General features: G+C 41.9%; 1 protein-coding gene across 1 annotated transcript in view; it reads left to right on the top strand.

The window, feature by feature from the left end:
* The window catches only part of LOC137431505 (uncharacterized), a 43,535-nt gene that overhangs the window by 4,523 nt on the left and 15,388 nt on the right, over positions 1-23,624 (top strand). The window contains exons 2-5 of the mRNA XM_068122879.2: positions 10,977-11,007; positions 21,736-21,849; positions 22,037-22,114; positions 22,246-22,330. Coding sequence (XP_067978980.2) covers positions 10,977-11,007; positions 21,736-21,849; positions 22,037-22,114; positions 22,246-22,330 — 308 coding nt within the window. The remainder of the gene's footprint in view (positions 1-10,976; positions 11,008-21,735; positions 21,850-22,036; positions 22,115-22,245; positions 22,331-23,624) is intronic.

Here is a 23,624-nt window from a genome sequence, read left to right as displayed (position 1 = left end):
CCACTCTCCTTTCCTCTGCTTGTTTCTCTTCTCTCCTCTCTTCTGCTTTCCTTTCTTCTTCTTTTCTTTCCTTTTCTGCTTTCCTTTCTTCTTCTGCTCTTTCCTTTTCTGCTTTCCTTTCTTCTTCTGCTCTTTCCTTTTCTGCTTTCCTTTCTTCTTCTGCTCTTTCCTTTTCTGCTTTCCTTTCTTCTTCTGCTCTTTCCTTTTCTGCTTTCCTTTCTTCTTCTTTGATCCGTTCCTGGCTCCGTAATTGCAACTCCAGTTTCCGGAGCTCCACGTCTTCTGGTTCTTCGGGTAGCCACTCCCAGGCTAACTCGTCCCATGTTCCTAATCCCACCATAGATTGTATCACCGTGGCCTGCAACTCTGCCTTCCTCAAATTAGTTCGGACCTCCAAGTTAAAATGTTTGGCCAATTTCAAGAGATCCGACTTTAGCAACGCTCGGAACTGTGCCTCACTCGGGGTTACCCCAAAGTTCTGTGCCACAAACGCCATGGTGCCTATCGTTAACACCTGTTAACCTTCACCCCAAGACTTTCCCCAATTTCTCAAAAAAAAATATTACCAATTAATAATTAATTAATAAATTTTAATTACCAAAAATATTATTATTTTATTATTTTATACACTTTTAGATCCCGGACGTAGACCCAATTGCGAAACCGCAAATCGTAATTTGGACGAGCCCCCAATTCTGTTACGTGGTCCCCTCAGTGCATACCAGGTCTCGGTGACCCCCGGACCGTGAGAGGACCTTCGCCAGCAAATAGTATTATATAGGCGCATTCGCCACGCAATCCATAGGAATTTCACCCAGGCGACAACTGATGTGCAAGTATATATTTCCAATGGTAAGGATACCAAACACTTTCAAAGACACAACCACGGAGATTTTCCCCGAGCAATCAACAATACACAACCAGGCACAATCAATATTACAACCATGTGAACTCATCTACACAAACTCTAAGATGGCCATCTTAATCTTATACATTCCTCACGTGAGCCCCACTCCTGACTCCCTCCGTGGTCAATGTCTCTCCTCTCCGCACACGGGCGGTTGAACGAGCCCCGGGCGGACGTGCTCTAAACGTGCCGTCTCGGACTGGGGCCGCGGCTGCAGCGCACCTCCTTGCCAAGCCACGGGGCAAACCCAGCGCGGCGTCCAACGTGCGCGAGGCCCCAAGTGCGACTCTTACGCGTCCTTGTAGATGGGCAAAAACCCCGCGCGGCTTCCGACGCGAGCGAGGCCCAACGTGCGGACCAGTACGCGTCTTTGTAGACGGGGCAAAACCCAGCGCGGCTTCCGACGCGAGCGGCCCAACGTGCGGACCCGTACGCGTCTTTGTAGACGGGGCAAACTGTCCCGGACGCTTGGTTTCGTGCACGAACTCACAGTGACTGGACGTGTCCAAAGGTATTTACCGCCCAGGTAACTCCTCTCGCCAGACGTTTCGCAACGGCGCGTTTTCCGCGCAGCGTAAGGTCGATTCCACCTTCTCGTCGTCGCGGGGCGAGGAAGAAGCAGCACCGTCCTTTTCTCTCCTCGTGTCTTTTCTTCTTCCGTTTCCGGCCACTTCCGTTTCCGGCCACTGGTTCCGAAGGGCTCCTGACCCTCCCATCACAACAACCCTTAATATAATACACACGGATAAGCAACCTGAATGGTAATTTACATACATTCACCTAAATATGTAACAATATCTAAATCTATCATGCATCTATATTCTATATCTATCACATATCTAAACCTATCATATATCTATATCTATCATACATCTATCTATATTCTATATCTATAATATATCTAAACCTATCATATATCTATATCTATCATACATCTATCTATATTCTATATCTATAATATATCTAAATCTATCATGCATCTATATTCTATATCTATAATATATCTAAATCTATCATGCGTCTATATTCTATATCTATAATATATCTAAACCTATCATATATCTATATCTATCATACATCTATCTATATTCTATATCTATAATATATCTAAATCTATCATGCATCTATATTCTATATCTATAATATATCTAAATATATCATGCGTCTATATTCTATATCTATAATATATCTAAACCTATCATATATCTATATCTATCATACATCTATCTATATTCTATATCTATAATATATCTAAATCTATCATGCATCTATATTCTATATCTATAATATATCTAAACCTATCATATATCTATATCTATCATACATCTATCTATATTCTATATCTATAATATATCTAAATCTATCATGCATCTATATTCTATATCTATAATATATCTAAATCTATCATGCATCTATATTCTATATCTATAATATATCTAAATCTATCATGCATCTATATTCTATATCTATCACATATCTAAACCTATCATATCTATATCTATCATACATCTATCTATATTCTATATCTATAATATATCTAAATCTATCATGCATCTATATTCCATATCTATCATGTATCTAAATCTATCATACATCTATATTCTATATCTATCACATATCTAAATCTATCATACATCATACATCTATATTCTATATCTATCATACATCTATCTATATTCTATATCTATAATATATCTAAATCTATCATGCATGTATATTCCATATCTATCATATATCTAAATCTATCATACATCATGCATCTATATTCCATATATATCATATAACTAAATCTGTCATGCATCTATATTCCATATCTGTCATATATCTAAATCTATCATTCCATCTATCTATCATATTTCTAAAGCTATCATACATGATACATCTATATTCTATATCAATCGTATATCAATCATATATCTAAATATATCGTACATCTATATTCTATATCTATCATGTACTATCATATATCTAAATCTATCACACATCTACTCGTATATTCTATAATATCTGTGGGGTGTTCAAAATATTCTTGTTATACATTCGGATCCCAACATCTGTGGGGGATACGTTCCGGGAAAATGCTGTAAGTGTTGGGGAATTGTTTGAATGGGGGGAAATTTTCTAATTTAAAAAAATTTTAAACCTTTTTTTTTTTCTAATGTCGAAGGCTCCGGTCATGGACTATATAGTCCTCATAGAGGTCATGTCTAAATAAAAGAGCTGCATTGATACAAATGTGAAGAAAGAGATAGCCCAAGAGTTTTTGAGGAAGTAAAAAATCTGCTTTTTGGAAAGACATGAGAAGGTAAAAGAGTTCCAGAGTTTGGAAGTGGTGGGGAAGAAACAAACATCGATGAATCTCAATCAATAAGACATGGTGTCAATCAATCAATCAATCAAAAATTGGTTTATTAAAAGTATGTCTGGCAGCTAATGGCTGAATTACACATGCATACATATTCATAATTTACAATCAAAGATTGCTTACAAGATATAAAATATATAAATCGATAAGAGTTAAAGAGTGGCATAAGAAAATGCAGAATTAAACAAACAAACATGGCATGCTTCAAACAGAAGATATGTAAAAAAAAACAACAGACATTTGTGACAAGTTATTTCAAAATATTAAGAATACCAATTAAAAACGGCAATGCACTTGTTTGAAATCTTTTTATTCGGCATTTTAGTCTAGGCTCGTGGACGAGCTATGGCACAAAACAAATCAGGACACAACATAACAAAGGGAAGAGCAGGAGAAAGGGGAAAACGCCAACAGGGCGAGGGAGAAAATAGACGGAGACGGACAAACCGCCTGACGGACAGACCCCACAAGAGCGTTGAAATAATAGTGGTGGTTAAGGAGGAAGAAGAATAAGAAAGCACTGCTCATCCCACTTGCCTAGTGATCAAATAGCAGTTTCCTTGAGCCATCTGCTGCTAATTTTCTGGATTTAGACATGCAAATTAATGACACCACTTCCACAATTGCAGCAACAATGTCGTTTCGTCTCCTGGTCACATGCAGCGATTGCTCAGGAATCGACTACATAATTCAACATGAGTCATGTTTGAGGGAGTCACAACTCTTATTCATCGTCTGTTACTGATTTGCATCCATTTTCAATTCCTTTGCACCGCTCCAACGAACTTTCTTGTGAGGGGCACATATCATCAAACTTTGTTGATAGATCTGTTGATTAATTTCAGCTTGTTTAACATTTTTGTTCACCAGCCGTCTCGCAGCAGATGATGCACTGTTAGCTGGCATCTTCGATTTCATGGGAAACTTCACCACAAAACTGAGTGCCAGAGTTCTTTGTACAGCTGTGACTTCAACACAAGAGTGTTCTTGGCCACTCCGCCAATTCCATCGATTAGTCATTCCTTTTATTTGCAATTATCTAGAACAAAATGTAAATATTTAACTTGACTGATTTATCGTAGGACTGAAATATTGGCAAGGACAAAATGAACAATATTTTGTGTTCATCGCGAACACACTTCGTGATTTCATGGTACCTGTGTTCATGACAAAAATGGAAAGGGCCGCCCTATTGGAACCAATACTGGGTAGGTAATTCGTTATTTGTCCCCCGCCCATCCAACAAGTCGGAGGGGACGTTAAAATGAGCTCCAACGGATCATCTGTCCGTGTACTTCTGTGTACGTGATATTTCTAAAATCGTTGAACATTTAGCTTTCATATTCCATATGAAATCATCAGTCACACAGAGAGATGTGACACCAGTCAGCCTGGTGTTGTTAGGGTTAGGGTGCTGGCTTGGGATCTTCGGATCCTGGGCTCGAATCCTAGTCGATTGCTGAATTAACGCCAGGGGGGTTGACTCAGCCTGTCATCCTTCCGAGGTCGGCAAATTGAGGACCAGTTCACTGGTAATTCCCTGTGTGTCGCAAGAGGTGACTAACAGGGTTGGCGGCAGGAAGGGCATTCGGCTGCAAAACATTGCTTCAAAAATGGGACCATGGTGCCCAAAAAAGGCGACCACTGTGCCCAAAAAAGGCGACCACGGTGCCCAAAAAAGGCGACCACGGTGCCCAAAAAAGGCGACCACGGTGGCCCAAAAAGGCGACCACGGTGCCCAAAAAAGGCGACCACGGTGCCCAAAAAAGGCGACCACGGTGCCCAAAAAAGGCGACCACGGTGCCCAAAAAAGGCGACCACGGTGCCCAAAAAAGGCGACCACGGTGCCCAAAAAAGGCGACCACGGTACCCAAAAGAGGCGACCACGGTGCCCAAAAGAGGCGACCACGGTGCCCAAAAAATGCCAACCCCTGCTCTGCAGGGAAAAATGGCCTCCAAAGGTGTTTTTTTATTTATTATTATTTAGCTTTCATATTGCAGATATCTATTCCTCATAATATTATCTTAACCTGATTAGATCACAAGTGTGATTGGCTGAATTCTGTTGCCATGGCAACCATCTCATACATGTTCGTGATTTTTAAAAGAAACTTTGCGAATATTTAGCTTTCATGTTGCGGATATGTATTCCTCATGACCTTTTCTAAACGTGATTAGATCATGGCTGTGATTGGCTGAATTATGTTGCCATGTCAACCATCAAAAACCGTTCAAGATCTATTCTTCATACCAACCAAAAGGCGGGGTATCTACAGTATCACTTCCTTGTTTCCTTTGTTGTGCACATAGCACCAAACCAAGTCAACATAAGATAATACAGTATCGCCTATAAAGTAAGTACGTCATGGTTGAAAAGTCAGAATACCAAACAGCTATTACAGCTCCATAAGCATGAGGAACTATCCAAGGAGTTCCACAACATAATCAAACATGTTGGAGCCCAACGTCCAAGAATGTACGACTTGCGCAGTGCGCACAAGGAGAATGTCCCACTAAGACCGATCTTGTCCATGGTTGGTTCGGCACAATATGAACTGGCCAGGTGGTTGGGAGAGATACTGCATGCAACCAGTGTTTGAGTCACTTTCATATTGTGTAATCAAATATTCTTTCACATTTGCAGAAGCAATTTGTGCTACAACACCGACAAGTGTGGACAACATAATCGCCTCCTTTGATATACAAAGTTTGTTCACGAATGTCCCATTGAGGGAGACTATTGATATATGTGCACATCTGCTATATCACATTGATCTGGAACATCCACAGATCTCAGAACAAGTCTTTGTGGAGTTGATGAACACAGAAACGAGGCAAGTGGAAATTAGTTTCAACAACATTATGTTTGTCCAAACTGATGGTGTCTCCATGGGTTCTCCATTAGGCTCAGTTCTTGCTAATATCTTTGTGGGCTATCACAAAATGCAGAAAATTACTGGTCGACAAGGTGTGGATGCTCCCATCCTATACTATCGGTGTGTTGATGACATTTTTGCTTTGTTTGAGTCTCAGATGGCATGTCAGATGGCATGTGACGCATTCTTCACAAAGCTCAACACACTCCATCCAGCGCTGAAGTTCACCATGGAGCTGGAATCAACACTTTCCCATTTTTGGACGTGTTGGTCGAAAGATCTGCACGTGGTTTCACTACGTCCATGTACCGGAAGCCTACCTTCACTGGGCAGTATACTCGCTGGGATTCCTCCAGCTCTAGGAGATACAAAATTGCCTTTATCAACGTCCTTGTGAACAGAGCTCTGGGGATTTGCTCACCTTATAATCCACCCGCTGAAATGGACAAAATCATGAATATACTCGGTGACAATGGTTATCCAGAGTATATAATCTAGAGATGTGTGCATAACTTTCTAAACACGACACAGGAACACAAGATCGGTCCTGACATATGTCCGGTATATATCAGGATGCCATGGAAAGGACAATCATCACGAAGGTTTGAAGAACAAATCAAACGTGTACCTGGCTGTGCAACCTCAAATAATCTTCATCTAGTGCCGTCTGCTCACATCAGTCAACAAGGATGTTCTGCCCACCTCACAAATCAGCAATGTTGTATATGAGTTTAAGTGTCAATGTGAAGCTCAGTATGTGGGCTGTACAACCCAAAGGTTGGCTGGTCGTATCAAACAGCATGTCCCCATCGCGATTCGAGGAAAGAACTTTGGAGTGAGGACACAACCGGTACGAGCATGCAAGAACGTTCAAGGACCGTCTACCATTTCTTCTTGTTCTTCTGCCATTGCACGGCACTTAGATACCAACCCTGGCTGAGAAGACCAGTACAATGCAGATATGTTGAAGATATTGTAACGAATTTGAGAAGTGTAACGGTTTTGAGAAGTGTAACAATTTTGGAGAAAGTGTAACGAATGTGAAAAGTATGGTTTTGTTGTGTGTAACACCCTCGTAATGTAAATAATGGTCGCAGCCGTCCTCCTAGTTAATTCCATGAAACTTACACACAGGCCACGATATATCTTTTTAAATAGTTTATTTCCTTATTCTATGTAGGCTAAATATGTGTTTCCCACTAGATTGACTCTGCATTGCATCAAACGAAATAAAGCGTAGGCCCCTCCGATGATCCATGGCAGCTCAAGTGCCAGGGATTCCCCCACTTGAGCTTTCACAGCAAACGTTTATTGCAGTACTGAACTGTTGTGCAACGTGACGGCGCAGTACCTGCAGCTGCTGACCGGTTTTCGCCATTTGCGGCCATTACGAACAAAGGGAGTGGCTAGAGAAGACGGGTCGCCCCCCTCGTCATAGGGGGGAGGAGTAAGTCGGCCCCGCTCATCCAACCCAGAACAAGGGGTTTGGCTAAGAGAGGGCGGAGCGGGAACCCCCGAGAAAGTGCGGGAAGGTGCGGTGAGGAAACAAATATAAGTCGCCGCGGGACGCACTCCACCCTCTTGCTCCTCTTGCTCTTGCTCTGACCCCGTGCTCTTGCTCTGACCCGGTCCTCTTGCTCTGACCCCGTCCTCTTGCTTGCTGTCGCTCGTTGTTGCTGGGGAGAAGGAAGACGCCTGAACGAGCAGGTGTGTGCGAGCCATCGTGCGACCAGCTGCGCTGCAGCTAAGCGGGCAGCTAAGGGGCCGCAGGCCACGAAAAGGACGCGCCAGGCAGCAATCCACGCTGGACCCTCCATTGCCTCCCAAAACAACCATCCATCCTCAAGCCATACCTGCCTGCAATATCCCCCGTGTAAGTGTGAACGTCGTCTGTCCTAATCGTTGTCCTGGGGTTAAGTAAATTGACTAGTATAAGCTAACGATTCACTGTGTGACTGCTTCTTCCATCCATTGCTTGTAAATAACTTTGATCGCTCCTTCTTTTTGCTTGTGTGTATAATAAATCCTGTTATTCCTCCGTACTCTGTCTTCTTCTCTCTTCCTTCTCTTTCGGTCACTTTAGAGGTTTCCCGATTGAATATCTGTGGTGCGATCTGGTCAACGTTGGGGGAGTCGGGCCAATCGTGGATCCTGTAACGGTCGCGGTGGACCATCCGCTCGGCCCATAATAACATCTTAACCGCGTCCGTAACAATATTGAGCTGAGGTCGCAGTACGTTACATCTACGTATGTTAGAAGCAACCTTCATCCATTTCATGGACCCTATATTGTGTCTTTTAAAGGAATTTGTACATTCTCTCATTCTCTTTCAACATGGAAAGATTAAAGGTATTTCCCTGACCGCTGTCCATGGTATGTCTGCAAATGTGGAGTCCTCAGCTTTGGGGGGAAACCCATTCCCCCTCCCTCCAAGGTATTGGTGCAAATGGTAAGTCATCGCTCTCAACTCCGCTCCAGCCAATCGGAGCCATCCAAATCGGTTATTAGTCCCCTACCGATGTACACCGGAGGGGACTATAGGTTTGCACTCCGTCCCTCCGTCTGTCAGTCTGTCCGTCACGCAAAGAACAGCTTTCCGGACTTTTTTTCTAAACTCTTAATGCTAATGATTTCAAACTTGGTACATGGCTTCCTCATGATAAGTTACAGATCAAGTTCGAACTTCATGACGTTTCGATCATTTTTGACAAAGTTATGGCACTTTGAACTTTGGTAATTTCCCCAACAGTTTCCCGGACTATAATTTGGAGTGCGGTAAGTCAAAGCTGTTAATATTCCTTGTTTTAACTCCAATTTACATTCTGTTTCCACTTTTAGTGAGAAGTAGGGGTCTGTGCAACCATTCATAAGCTTTATTTGGTGCAAATTGGATAATTTTTAGCCGAGTTACCTCAGACCGTGAGTTGGTAATTATATAATTCACACATAGTTGAGTACGTGCAGGCTGCTCCATGGAGCAATCTTGCAGGCTTATTTTAACTCCGATTTACATTCTTTTTCCCCTTTTAGTGAGAAGTAGGGGTCTGTGCAACCATTCATGAACTTTATTTGGTGCAAATCGGATAATTTTTAGCCGAGTTACCTCAGACCGTGAGTTGGTAATTATATAATTCACACAGTGCAATACGTGCAGGCTGCCCCAACAGTTTTCCGGATGACAGACTGCCGGTAGGGGACATGTATTGCAGCGCAATACTCAGAATGCTTGTTCTTATTATGTCTCGTTTGTTTTCTTGTATTTTAAAGTTCTGTAATACCAAGCATCTGTTCATATATGTGTGTATATTTTGATTCATGCATTCACATGAAGAAGTAAATGTATTTTAACTTGTATAATGTATATGTAGGGTGCCCCTTTATATGAACTTTTCTCAACCATTACTTGGTTCCTCCTAAGAACACAAGGGTAGTCCAGCATGCACACACATTTTTGGAATGCCTCTTCTTTTCCATAGTTTGCCACATGGCACATACAATATAAAGGGGCCTTTTCTATGCCCCTGGAATTCTGCCCAAGAATATGTATGTATTTATGTGTGTGTAATATATGTATATATATATACGAGTATAAGCTTGTACTGTTAATTGCTGATGAGAAAACGAAAATGATATTTAGTCATGTACATGAAACCTCGAGGAACTGACAGAGTTTATAAACAGCCATAATTGTTTGCAAATACAACCAGGAATTCTTGTAAACCAGGAACATCCTTTTCGTTCCTCTTGAAGAGAGATTTGCCATAAAAGCTCCAAGGAAATCGTCATTAGTTCGAATGTGAATCGTGCCTCATTCCTCATTATGGGTGACTTACATTGTTGTTGACCGTTTTTTTAATAGATGCCAATAAATAGATAAGAAGGTGGTGATGTGTCTGTATGGGAATAAACACCATTGCCCCAGACAATATAAAGCCTAGACTGCAGGATGGGGAGGTGAATTCAACTTGGGAATTTTGATTGAATGACAGCACACCAATGACGCAATGGAACAAAGCCTCAACCACAATGAGTTTTCTCAACCAAATGTTGAGAGGTGGCATAACCGCTGTGGGAAAGAAGGTGAAGTGACATTTTGGGTGTAAGTCCTTCTTCATAACAAGTGGGTTCAGAAAATTCATTTTCCCATCACCGCAGACCAAAATTTGTCGTTTATAAAACTATTTTTCCAAAGCTTTAACCACTCTCATACCAGGCAGCTCCACTAGTTGTGGGTGTTCTGAAAAAAATTGTATGGCATATTAAATTTTAATTACAGAAATTCCTTTGGCCTTGAATAAATTCTTGTAATTTGTCCCTTTTTATTTTGACCTGTTATTTTCCTTATTGGATGCTATGTAAAAGTGTAATGAACTCGAGCTTGTGTAGGTGGTCTGGTATGTCGGTTATAGGAGGTTTATTAGAAAGAAAACCGGTATTCCTGTGATTCAGCCGACTGTTAAAAAGTATGGAAACTTTGTTATCCACACCGCCCACAACCAGTGTTGTTCATAAGTCAACGTTACTTGCTTATTTATTTATTTATTGATCCATTTTGGCATACTGTATTACTATATGTTGATATATTTGGACTAAGCTCTACTCCACCAGTTTGAAGCAAACAATCAAGAGCTGCCTGAGGCTGATTCTGCTCTTTGTTCTTTGTTTCAATTTGGCAGAATGGATTTTCTAACCACAAATTGTTGGTTGCCTAGCTGGGTCTTTCTGAACAATGGATAATCCCAACCACCTTAATATGAAGTCGTTTGCTGTATATGAAGAAAACAATTTTGGTTTTTCTTATTTGTTTTTATTTTCTTTTATTTACAGACTGATGAAAATTGTGAAGTATGTTTGAAAGGTACGTTTTCGGAATGGATTCCCATTGTTGTTTGTTGGATTTAGTGTTTTCTCTAATTACATTGTTTGGCATTGAGGCAAAGTCACTACTACGATTACTACTAGGAATACTACTACTACTAGAACTACTACTACTACTACTACTAGGACTACTACTACTACTACTACTACTACTACTACTAATACTACTACTACTAGAACTACTACTACTACTACTATTAGAACTACTACTACTACTAATACTAGAACTACTACTACTACTACTAGGAATACTACTACTACTAGGACTACTACTACTACTACTACTAGGACTACTACTACTACTAGGAATACTACTACTACTACTACTAGAACTACTACTACTACTACTATTAGAACTACTACTACTACTACTAATACTAGAACTACTACTACTACTACTAGGAATACTACTACTACTAGGACTACGACTACTACTACTAGGACTACTACTACTACTACTACTACTACTACTACTACTACTACTACTACTATTATGACATATTTCAATGGGCACGATTAATCCCAAATTTTTGGGGGCAAAATTTTGGCCCAATTCTATTCTCGGCCGGCCAGGCCTGGTGTTCGACTGGAACTGATTTGGGTAGAAATATGTAATTATCGGTCAGGATTCTGTATCGTGGGATCTTTAACATCTATCACTTAATGCTAGCAGACAGAACACCCAGATCAACGTCCGACCAAGGGCCAGTGCACTCATTGATGCAATGCCCTCCCCTCCCTGTCTGTGAAACACCAATCAGACAGTTTGTAGTTGTGACGATGGATCAAACCTACACTCGACAACTCCATTGTAATTGCGCTCCCTCGGCTTGGTATAAAATGTGTATGGTGCATCATGTGATACTTCAAGGTGCAATACTTAATAAATACAAAGAAGGTATCGTCCAATTTAATAATCATGACAAGATGCATATTAATAGTAGCTTGTCTTGTACTGGTTACTAACAATGATTTAAAACTGTTTTGGAGGATGAAGTAATATTTTCTCCTTGTCTATTTTAAAATATGTACTTGACTGTTTCGTTAAAATGAAAGACGACATTTTTGTACCCATGTTGCTGCATGATGAATCACATGTACGTCACAAACAGTATGGCTCCTATCATCACCTCACATTACCCAATTTTCCCCTTAAAGGACCAATGAGCCAACAATATGAGTACCCACACGCTACTCAGGCAAAACCACAATCACACTCGGTATTTCCAAGTGGGCTTCATATTGAACTTTATAAATAACGTCAAAACATCACTTGCGCCCTCCATGTGGGATTACGTCGGAAAAGTGACTGCATGCATCATCCTAATTACCTTTGGTGTGCTGTGTGGTACACTGCATGAGCAGGCTCACCAAAACCATGACCTTAACATTTCAGGCCAAATTTAGATGTCCTTTGTGAATCTTTACATCATGTCAGAATTGCTCTGTCTTTCATGGAATGCATGTACAGGTTCCACAGCCGTATTCAGTATTGGGGGGAATAAAAGGGTCTTCCCCAGAAAGGAGATTGGGAGTCAAAAACATGATTCGTGTTTCTATGACATCAGGATACTCACCCATGATGGAATAGTTTGATGTTTGGTGGAGCAGGGTGTGTAAACTATTTGACTCACACTCTCTTTATGCAGAGTGCTTTTGAGTAATTTGTTAAATATGCCAATCCAAAACGTGATGCTTTCAGTTCTATATAATTTGACTCATCATAAAATGTGTAGTTGGGCATGCAGCCAATCAATTATGATTTGTATTCTTAAGGTTCTCTGAAACAAAATGCTCAGAACCCTCCAAGAAATGGCAACTTTTAATTTCTCATTATTAACCCTTTGAGTATGGGATTTTTTTTTTTGATAATCCCGGAATCCCCAGCAACCTAAACAAATTAAAAAAAAATTCTCGAACCTCGATAAATTTGATAAAACTGGATTAATTTGGCATTTTGGTACGGGAATGCAACCACGTACTGACGATCTATTTATAGGTATAGTCGATGACGTGTAGTAACGTCATCCGCACACAAAACTTTTTCGTGGGTTGCGGCACTGGACGTCGTCCGTACTGAAAGGGTTAATTGATAAGAAAATATTTTTACTTACTAATTACATACATACATATATGTATATGTGTATATATATATATACACATTGTTTTGGTAGGACAGGTTCAAGGTGTGCATACTCGCCTCTAAGCTGTCCAGCCTGAGTTTGAATCCCGGCTCCATTATATAAACTGTCAGATGGGTGTTTCGCAGACAGAGCGCGGCATCGTTGTGTGTATTCTTCCTCGGATGGACGTTACGCTGGATGTCCCGTCTGTCGTCATTAGTTGATGGATGGTTAAAGACCCCACAATGAGCCTTCTATTTATAAATTGCTTCCGGCACTGTGTCACTGTGTCCCACCATGGCGGATGCATTTTGCCTGTCATTCTTCCGATGTTGACAATATAAGTACCAGCTTGCTGGGAAAATATGAGCCAGTCGAGTATCCCGTGGCGGAGTGACGACCCGACCCATCCATGATTGTGCCCCCTAGCCAATGAAACTGCCTCGGCAGCCTTGTGCCCTTGACGCCATGAGGAGGATCATTCATCAATGTGTGCCATTCCCCTTTTTCTAATCGAGAAAAGAAAATGTTGTGTGCACAATCGCCGCAAAGCAAGCTGGACTAGCTTGCAAGTTTCAAAACAAGTTTCAAAACATGGAAACCAAAATTGGTTTTACTGACCTCTCCTTTTGGGTGTTTATCGATGTGGGCCATTTGCTAATGTTATAATCTTCCAAACCCTCACGATGGTGTTACCAGGTGAAGTGTTTTGAAAACTGGGCAAGCTATAAACGGCATTGAATACCTCGAATGGGATGTAGGTGTGGAATACTGCACTTACTGCAGTTCTGTGTAAGGAAACAAAAACAGGCATTGGTATTTCTTCAGAAAGGTTTTCTGGAAGTGAAAATGTGAAAAAGGGAAAACAATTCTCAACTACAACGGTGCATACCTCCGCCAGGCTGAACATCAAAAAGGAACCTATGTTATGTATCCCACTGATTGGTCTTGTCACCTAACCAACTCATCCACCTAGATTTGTCATAACTCTTCCGCAACTGTTTGAGGTATCGTGCTATTTATCATCTTTGAACCCAGCTCTCGTTGGTGAAGAATCACCTAAACAATTATCATATTTGGATCAGGATCTTCACCAAAATCTAATCAATTCATCCTCATCACACACCCAACCTGTCAACCAAGTTTCGTCTGAATCTGTCCATTACTTTTTGAAATATCCTGTTCACAAACAAATTGGGGTGAAAACATAACCTTCGTGGCGGAGGTGATAAAGGGTTTAAATATACAGTCACGTGAAAAAGTAAGTACACCCCACGTAAAGTTTTGACTTTTTCAACATATTTCAACATACAGCTATTTGATCTTCATTTCAACAATATTGTTGGATAAAGGTGATACAATATAACAAATATCATGAAACATTTACATTTTGTAGTCCATTGTATCATTTAAATAAACATAAATGCAAATTTTGCATGTGGAAAAAGTAAGTACACCTCTACATTTATCACTACTACAAATACCTAAAATTAGAATCAGGTGCACCAGCTCAGGTGCAAATGATGAGAACATCGTTAGAGAGCATCTTCATTAGACAGGAGGAACCTGTCTTATTTAAAAATCAGACATTTCGTTTGGTTTGCTCTTTGTTGTTGAAGTGTGCGGCATCATCATGCCTAGATCAAAAGAGCTCTCTGAGGCCTTCAGAAAGAAGGTTATAGATGCCTACGAGTCTGGGAAGGGATTTAAAAAGATCTCCAAACAATTTGAAATCAATCATTCGACTGTCCGGAAGATCATCCACAAGTGGAGAAGATGCCAAACAACTGCCAATTTGTTCAGGCCAGGACACCCCAGCAAGTGCAGCCCGAGAGCAGACCGCAAGATGAAGCTAACGATGAAGCTAACTCCAAGGGCCTCTCACTCACTCACCGCAGGCAGGTTGGTGGTCTTTCCGTCTTCTACCGACTCCTCTCTGGCCTTGCCCCCCCCAGCTCTCTCTGGGCTCTGTCCCGCAAATATTCCTACAGGTCGCACAAGATCTGCCTGCAACCCTCTTATGGTTAAACTGCCAAAATCAAGACTCTCTGCTCACCTTCACTCCTTCATTCCTCTTTTCTCCCACATCTGGAACAAACTCCCTCACTCTCTTCAATCCCACTCCACCCTCCAGGTCTTTAAAACAGCTGTTCACCACCATCTCTTATCTTCCCCCATCCAAAACCTTGATCTTTTCTACCCCCGCTAATTTCACCCCAATTCCACTTTTTTGAAATACCAACTTCTGTCCTGGAAGTCCTTGGTGTCCTTGTGTTTTATACTTCTCCCTCCCCCCCCCCCCCCTTCCCACGCCTCCTCCCCCCAAGCCCTCTCCCTTCTACACATCTCCCTGCTCTCAAATGTTGTGTTTGTGTGCTTCCCCTTCTCTCCCCATCTTGTCTTCCGCTCCCTCTTTTTATATATTTTGTTTGTCTGGTTGATTTGTTTGTGAAGTAAATGTTAGCTCTTTCACGAGCCTCGATTCAGTATACAAAAAAAAAAAGATGCTGAAAGAAGTCTCTAAGAACTCCACAATGTCATCACGGGACCTACAGGTAGCTCTTGCTACTGTTGATGTCAAAGTGCACGAGTCTACCATTAGAAAGAGGCTGCACAAATTTGATCTACATGGGAGGTGTGCCAGGAGGAAACCTTTGCTGTCCAGAAAGAACATCAGGGCAAGACTAAAGTTTGCCAATGAACACCTCGGCAAAGACCAGCACTTCTGGAACAATGTGCTCTGGACAGATGAGTTAAAGGTAGAGCTATTTGGCCACAGTACCAGAAGACGTGTTTGGCGAAAACCAAAGACAGCATTTGACCACAAGAACCTGATACCAACTGTAAAGTATGGTGGTGGAAATATTATGGTTTGGGGCAGCTTTGCTGCATCAGGGCCTGGGCAGCTCACCATCATGGAACCCACTATGAATTCTTCATTGTACCAGAGGGTGCTTGAGGATAATGTGAGGCCATCTGTCGGAAAGTTGAAGCTCAACCGAAGGTGAACCTTGCAACATGACAACGACCCTAAACATACCAGTAAATCCACCAAGGAATGGCTGAAAAGAAAGAAATGGAGGATTCTGGAATGGAAAAGTCAAAGCCCGGATCTAAATCCCATCGAGATGTTGTGGGGGGATTTGAAACGAGTTGTACATGCAAGAAACCCCTCAAACATCGCACAGCTGAAAGAATTCTGCATGGAGGAGTGGACAAAAATTTCTCCCAGTCGATGTCAGAGACTGGTAGACAGTTATAAGAAACGCCTACTTGAGGTTGTTTCTGCCAAAGGGGGCAATACCACCTATTAGAGCCAACGGTGTACTTACTTTTTCCACATGCGAAATTTGCATTTATGTTTATTTTTAAATTATACAATGCTCTACAAAATGTAAATGTTTCATGATATTTGTTATATTATATCACCTTTATCTATCAATATTGTTGAAATGAAGATCAAATAGCTGTATGTTGAAATATGTTGAAAAAGTCAAAACTTTACATGGGGTGTACTTACTTTTTCACGTGACTGTATATATATATATACACAATATATCAAGCTGCATTCCACAGTTGATACCAAATTAAATTGACCATATCACTTGTACAGAATTAGTGAGTCCTACCCAATCCAAATTAATATAACTAGAAGTAGACCAGCATGCTCCGACCTATGGCTATTCAAATAATTAATTGCATATTTACAAGTACGATCCATAAAAGGAAGAGGTGAGGGAGTTTTATTTTTTTGTATACAAGATCGAGGCTTGAAGAATGTCCTGGACATTCTCCATCATGCATCGTCTTTAGCCTTTTCTTGGGAAATGTGAACCTTTTATTGATTCTCTTTGTACACGATACCGCATACCATCTGCATACTGCATGCCGCATACCGCATCCGCATACCGCATCCGCATACCGCATCCGCATACCGCATCTATGATACCGCATCCGCATACCGCATCTGTGATACCGTAGTCGTACTGTGCTTGTAAGCCGTTGCTTACCAATCTGCAAAGCAAAGGAAACAGACTGTCATCATTTTGTCAGCCATCGGCGGCATAGTGCCTATTCGGTATTCAGAAATGGTGGCATGTTTAACCCTTTACCCTCACCCCAACACTTCTGTACCCTTTTCTGTCCCCCTTTCCTATCTTCTTCAAACTTCCTTGCCCTTTAGTCCTTCCTTCCTCTTTAATCTCCCCGGTGTCTCGTGTTGGCTTAATGGTTAAGGTGGCTGGCTTAAGATCTTTGGGTCTTGAGTTTGAACCCTGCCCTTCCATTAAATAACACCAGGTGAGTTGACTCAGCATGTCATCCTTCCGAGGTTGTCAAAATGAGTACCAGGTTACTGGAAACGGGGCAATGCATCAGCGGCACAACGATGCAACCAGCAGCCATAAGTTGCAAACAAAATAATATTAATCCTTTGAGTTTATATATAAAAAAATAACCACCTTTAGAGGCCATTTTTCCCCGCAAAGCGGGGGTTGGCCTTTTTCGGGAACCGTGGTTGTTGTTGTTTTTCGGTCCCCTTTTTGAAGCAATGTTTTACGGCCGGATGCCCTTCCTGACGCCAACCATTTTTGCCGCCTTTAACGACAAACAGGGAATTACCAGTGAACTGGTACTCAATTAGCCGACCTCGGAAGGATGACAGGCTGAGTCAACCCCCCTGGCGTTAATTCAGCGATCGACCGGGATTCAAACCCAGGATCCTAGGATCCTAAACCGGCACCCTAGCCGCTAGCCCAACACCAGGGTTTTGTTTGTCTGAGGGCTGAGTTTGCCTTTTCTTATTTTCATTTTGATTAAATTAACATCATATAAAGTTTAAATGTACAGAGGTTTATGAAATGTTTTTATGAAATGTTATTTATCAAACAAAGGTCTTATTGACAGCTTTGCAATACTCTAATTCTGAGTGTTTTAGCAATATCTGACAAAAATGGGGGCTTATGGATTGAATGGGTCTCGTCCGTCCATTCGTGCATGTGTGCGTGCGCAACCATATCTCAGAGATGTATGGACCCATTTTGTTCATACTTGGCACAAAGACAACACACGATGGTATACATATACATTTATTTATTTATTTATTGTTTCCAAAGTTGAGGCTCATGTAAGAGTTGACACAAAAAACACAAACGCATAAACGGAAATACACATGAAACATATAATAAATGGAGCAGGAGACGAGAGTGGGGGAGAGAGAGAGAGAGGAAAGCACAACAATAGTAGAGAACGGACATCGGGAGATCTGTGGAAGGCAGAAGGCAGAGGACTGGGGCGGGATACACAGTATAAAACAAATTGATACTACTAGGACTTACAAGAAAACGGAATTTGAAAAAGGTGGATTTGTTGTGTATTTACGGGGATAGAAAAGATCAAGGTTTTGGATGGTATTGTATCGTATTGCTTTGCGATGCGATCAAGGATGGCCGACTTGCGGCCATTTTAGTTGTAAAAAAAAACAAAAAAAACCCCCGATGTTAAACACTTCCTCAACCATTTCTCGGACATGCATTTATCGATCTTGTTCAAACTTGGTACACAGATTATGAATGATGGCTTGCCGATGCACGTCATTTTCTTTCGAAATCGGATACAACATGGCTGACTGGCAGCTATTTTGTTACTTAAGTGTCCCCAACCATTTATTGAACATGCATGGTCCAATTTTGTTCATACTTGACACAGAGATAATGTCGCGTGACTCCTCCTTGGTTAATACCGGCGAAATCACGGATAGCCAACGCCAGCTTTAACTCCAAAGGCGTTCCATTCAATAGCGGATTGTACGATATCTGCGCGGGAGGAAAGAAAGAAGAAGAGGAAGCTGAAGAACTTACCTGTATGATCCCGCCGGGCAGTCTTCAAACCTGTGGAAATAACTCAGACCAAAGACGGGGTTTAAAATGTACAGGGAAAATAACAAAGGATTTATTAAAACGGAATGCTGGGACAAAGAAAATGCGATAAACTAAACTCCTAAATTGGGATCCCTCACACCAGACTTAAACACAGACACAGGGACAAAATAACGTGGAAAGGAATGGTGTGTGATTTATTGCACTTAGCTCAACCAGCTCGGAGTCTCGTCAGGGATCGTCAAACTCAAGCGCGCAGTCCGGACGCGGCTCTGGTGTTGGCGGGAACCGCCCGGTCGTTGGCGGCAAAACAGGCTTTGAGCGTGCAAGTCTGAGCATTCGTCCACGCATCGTTTCTGCCTGGTAAACTGCAGCTCTCTCCTCGCGTCAGTCGAACAGGGGAACGAGGAGACTATGCCGGTGTCAGCAAGGGTGTCGATGGCCAGGGGTGAGCGAGAGGCAAGGAAGGGCAATAAGCAAGGGTCCAGGGTCAGTGGGCAAGGCGGAGTGCAAGAAGAAGAGTCCAGCGCAAGGAGAGAGAAAATGTCCGTCCTCAGGTGCTTTTAACGTCAGCTCGTGACGTCACCAGTGCTTCTCCTCCAATCGGCGCACCGCTTCTTGCTCGCCTCTGATGTCCTCCGTGGTCTTCGCTAATCAGTCCTATGTTTCCTTCTCGGCCCTTCTTCCACCAACCCGGGGGAAGCTTCTTGCCCCGCCCCTGGCCAATCACGAGTCCTTCCTTTCTCCGTCCTTCCCATTTGTCAACTCCCGCCCAATAGCGAGTCGCTTCTTGCTCCTCCCTCAACCAATTGGCGGGCTTCATGCTGCCTCGTCTCCCTATTGGTGGTGTCTCGTCCAATCGCTGCCCCTCTGGGCGTATCTTTTGCCTGCTTGCTTGATGTTGCGATACAAGCTGGTGATGTACCTGGTGATGTCGAACTGACTTGTTCGGTGGTTTTATTGTGGGGGGTATTTAATTAGTGTACTCCGGCCATTCTCACTAGTGTCTATGTGCAGTGCCATAAGGGACAACAGGATGATTACCAGGTTTTACGAACTGGGGAATTAACATAATCCCTACGATAATTAGCACAAGTGTCATCCTTGTATGACCATGGAGGTACACTTACCCGACATTCGGCTAAACAGGTCCCTGACTTATGTACATCAAAGTGGTTCTTTCTACCCACGATCATCGGAGCACCTACCTATGCAGATCTACCTGAATCTATATATCACTACCCCATAATTCATAACAATAACACGTGAGAGTGTACATATGCAGATGTTGTTCTTTTGTAAGCCGACCAAAGATGGCCAACTGGCGGCCTTAAACTCCATACAGCAAAATTACTAAAACCATGGGGGCTATGACATTTTATGTTTGTTTCTTCATGTTCAAAATGTTATTAAACGTAAAGTTCAAGGTAAGGTTGATGCAATTCAGTTGTGTGAATGCGATTTTTGAAAATTGTGGGCAAACCTTTGGGACAAGTTTGCAACTTGCTTACAAGTATGTGTTGGTGTTTCAGACCTCACGGGGAATGATGCCTCCATGGTAGTTCCTTGTTTTTCAGTATGAATATCAGAAGAGCACATAAAGTAAATATGATTGCAATGTTTAGCTACTAGGAGAGTCAAGAGGTGTGCACACTCACCTCTGAGATGTCTAAACGTTGTTTGAATCCCGACCCAGCTATAAACTCTCATCCTGGTATTTCACTTGCATGACAATCCATCAATATGTGTGCTGTCCGTCCCTCAGAGGGATGTTAAGCTGGATGACCCATCTGCCAGCTCTGGTCCTTGGTGGGCGTTGAAGATCCCACCCTGAAGATATTTTGTGAAGAGTATGTGAGATATTTGTGGGCAACTTGAACAATTTCCAAATTCCTGCCCTAACTCCTGGGAAGGAACGGCAAACCACCCAGCATAACCCTTGGCAAGAGACTGCTTCAGCAGCAGTGAAGCTCTGTCAAGAGTATGGCACATCGATGATTATGATTAGATTGATGATAAAACATTTAAACCTAAATAAATGCATTTATCTATCCCTTCCATCATGGTGGTTTGTCAATTAGAAAAAAAAAAACAACTGCTCTGTGCTTTAAAACCTACTGTATGCCCAGCCACAGCCGTTCCTTGTTTGGAGCAGTGCATTTCCTTTTCAACTTCCCTGTTTCTTTATTCAACCACCCTAATTTACACCAACCCAAATCTTTTTACTTCCCTTTTCCTCCCGACACCACCCTCACTGTTGTGTCTCTCTTGACTCGTTACTTCCTCCTGAAAAAGTCATCAAACTTTTTGTGCTTCTCCTTTGTTGACATCCTCCCAAAACCCAGAGAGAACACATTTTAATTGAAAATGAGCAGTTATTTGATCGTTTATTGAACGGCAAGTTCCAGGTTTTAATAAGTTTTTCAAAGTAATGTTTTTTTGGCGATTTTAGGAAAGTAATCTTTTTTGGTGATGTCCGGCCTGGGTTTGTCTGGGAAAAAGAGCTTTATTGGAGCTCTCTTTCCCCAATGAAGGTTAATGCCCAAAACGTCGGCTTCTCCTCGCTTTCCGGTGGTTAGCATACCTTGATCAATGTTATGTCGTATGATACTAGTTACAACTATAGCATACCATGTAATGCACCAAATCTGTATCTGCATTTATGGCCTGACCTGGTTACATAATCCTTTGGTGATCCTTCTATTCTAGGCATGTACATGCAAAACCCTGAAAAGTGCAAATGTGAAAATTGTCCAACTGGGACATACACGTTGCGGGACAACAAAAGGGGATCGTGTCGGAGGTGCACGCTCTGTGATCCAGGTATTATTTTTTATGTGTTTCTCTGAATTCACTGTTTTATGCACAATGAGCCTTCTTATTTGATTGGTGAATATTTGTTCGTGAACTATAGGAACAAACAGCCAAGTTGTAAAGTTGTTTTCATTTTCTTCATAATATTACTCGTGCTGTGTGTTTTGTTAAAACCAAATGTTTCTTTCATTGACAGAATTATCAAAGATTGTAATGTCTCCGTGTACCCGCACCTCTGACGCCTTGTGTGGATGTCGTAAAGGATACGCACTTGGTAATCAAAACACTTCGCCATTGCACAGCCACCTTCTCTATTTTGCTCTGTCTTTCACCCAGCCTCACATAGCTGGATATTAACAATGCGGTCAGTTTTGCTTGACTCAAATTGCATTCTCTTGCACTCAGTGGTGGCGGATGATCTGTGCACAACTTGCAAGAAAGGCAAGTGGTCTCCGGGAGGACTCGAGCAAGGCTGCAAGGAACATACAGTGTGAGTGCAATCTACTGGAGTGAGAGGATGACCTTGAGGAATATGGGAGTGGGAGGCATGGAGACACGGATGAAGGAAGTAAAAGTGGAGATTAATTGATATCGTGTAGTTTGTGGATGCGTCTGCAGATTTGCAAGTATCTTCAAGTATCCTATTTGGGGAATTCTTCCATCTCATGCCAAGCATGGAGAATACCTTTGGATTCTGTGCTTTCGATTTTGTTTTCCATTGTCACAATTCTAAATTATCTCAAGAGGTATTAATGCACAGGTACAGTTGTGGCCACAAATATTTGCACCCTTGCACTTTTTTCAAATAATGCACCATTTCTTCCAGAAAATTGTTGAAATTAAAAAATCTTTTGGTATCCACATATGTATTGGTTTGCAGTGGAACAAAACAAAAAAAGCTGAAAAAACTACGAAATGTTAGCTTATTCCACACAGAAATCCTAAAATGGCCTGGACAATATTATTGGCACCTTTTAGAAGTTGACAGAAATAATTAGATTTCAAGCAGGTGATTCTCCTTTACTTTGGAATTGAACTCACCTGAGGTGAGTTGCAGGTGCCTGCAATATAAAAATCACTCATTTAACCAGTTTGAATCGAAAAAGGAGTTATTCTGCTGTTTTGTGTCACTGTGTGTACCACAATGAGCATGGAGAAAAAAGAAAACCAGAGAATTGTCTGATGAGGTCAGACACAGGATTGTAGCCAAGCATGGACAATCTCAAGGCTACAAGTTCATCTCCAGAGACCTTGATGTTCCTGTGTCCACCGTACGCAATGTTATCAGGAAGTTTAAGGCCCATGGCACTGGAGCCAACCTCCCTGCACCAACCTCCGTTTTGTTTATGTATTTTTCGAATTCGGATTATTGGGTCTCCCAGGGGAGGGGAGGGGTGTCCTAATGTCCAAATAGAATATAGATGATGAGTCTGAGCTAGCAATGGAGTGCTTTACTACTTTACATGTAAAGTTGACCATCCTGTGTCATTCAGAACTTTCTTACTACATAACCATATAAAGCTGCCACCTTTCTGAGGCTTAGTTTTCTGAGGTTTCTGAGGCTTCCGACCGCAAGTTAGAAGGCTTTAAAAGTGAGTCGTACATAAATAATTATTGCTATGCTTCTCATTCAGGCTGGCAGGATGGCCTAAACGCCGAGAGGGACGCGCACTTGCCTCTAATCTGTCTAGCCTGGGTTGGCATCCTGACCCAGCTATAAACTGTCATCCTGGTGTTTCACAAGCAGGCCGATTCATCAACATATGTGCCATCCCTCGGGTGGA

This window comes from Myxine glutinosa, chromosome 7 (assembly GCF_964187855.1).
Source record: "Myxine glutinosa chromosome 7, kmMyxGlut1.1, whole genome shotgun sequence".
Taxonomy (NCBI): domain Eukaryota; kingdom Metazoa; phylum Chordata; class Myxini; order Myxiniformes; family Myxinidae; genus Myxine; species Myxine glutinosa.
The sequence above is the reverse complement of the archived record's forward strand: the minus strand, read 5'-3'. Positions and strand labels throughout refer to the sequence as shown.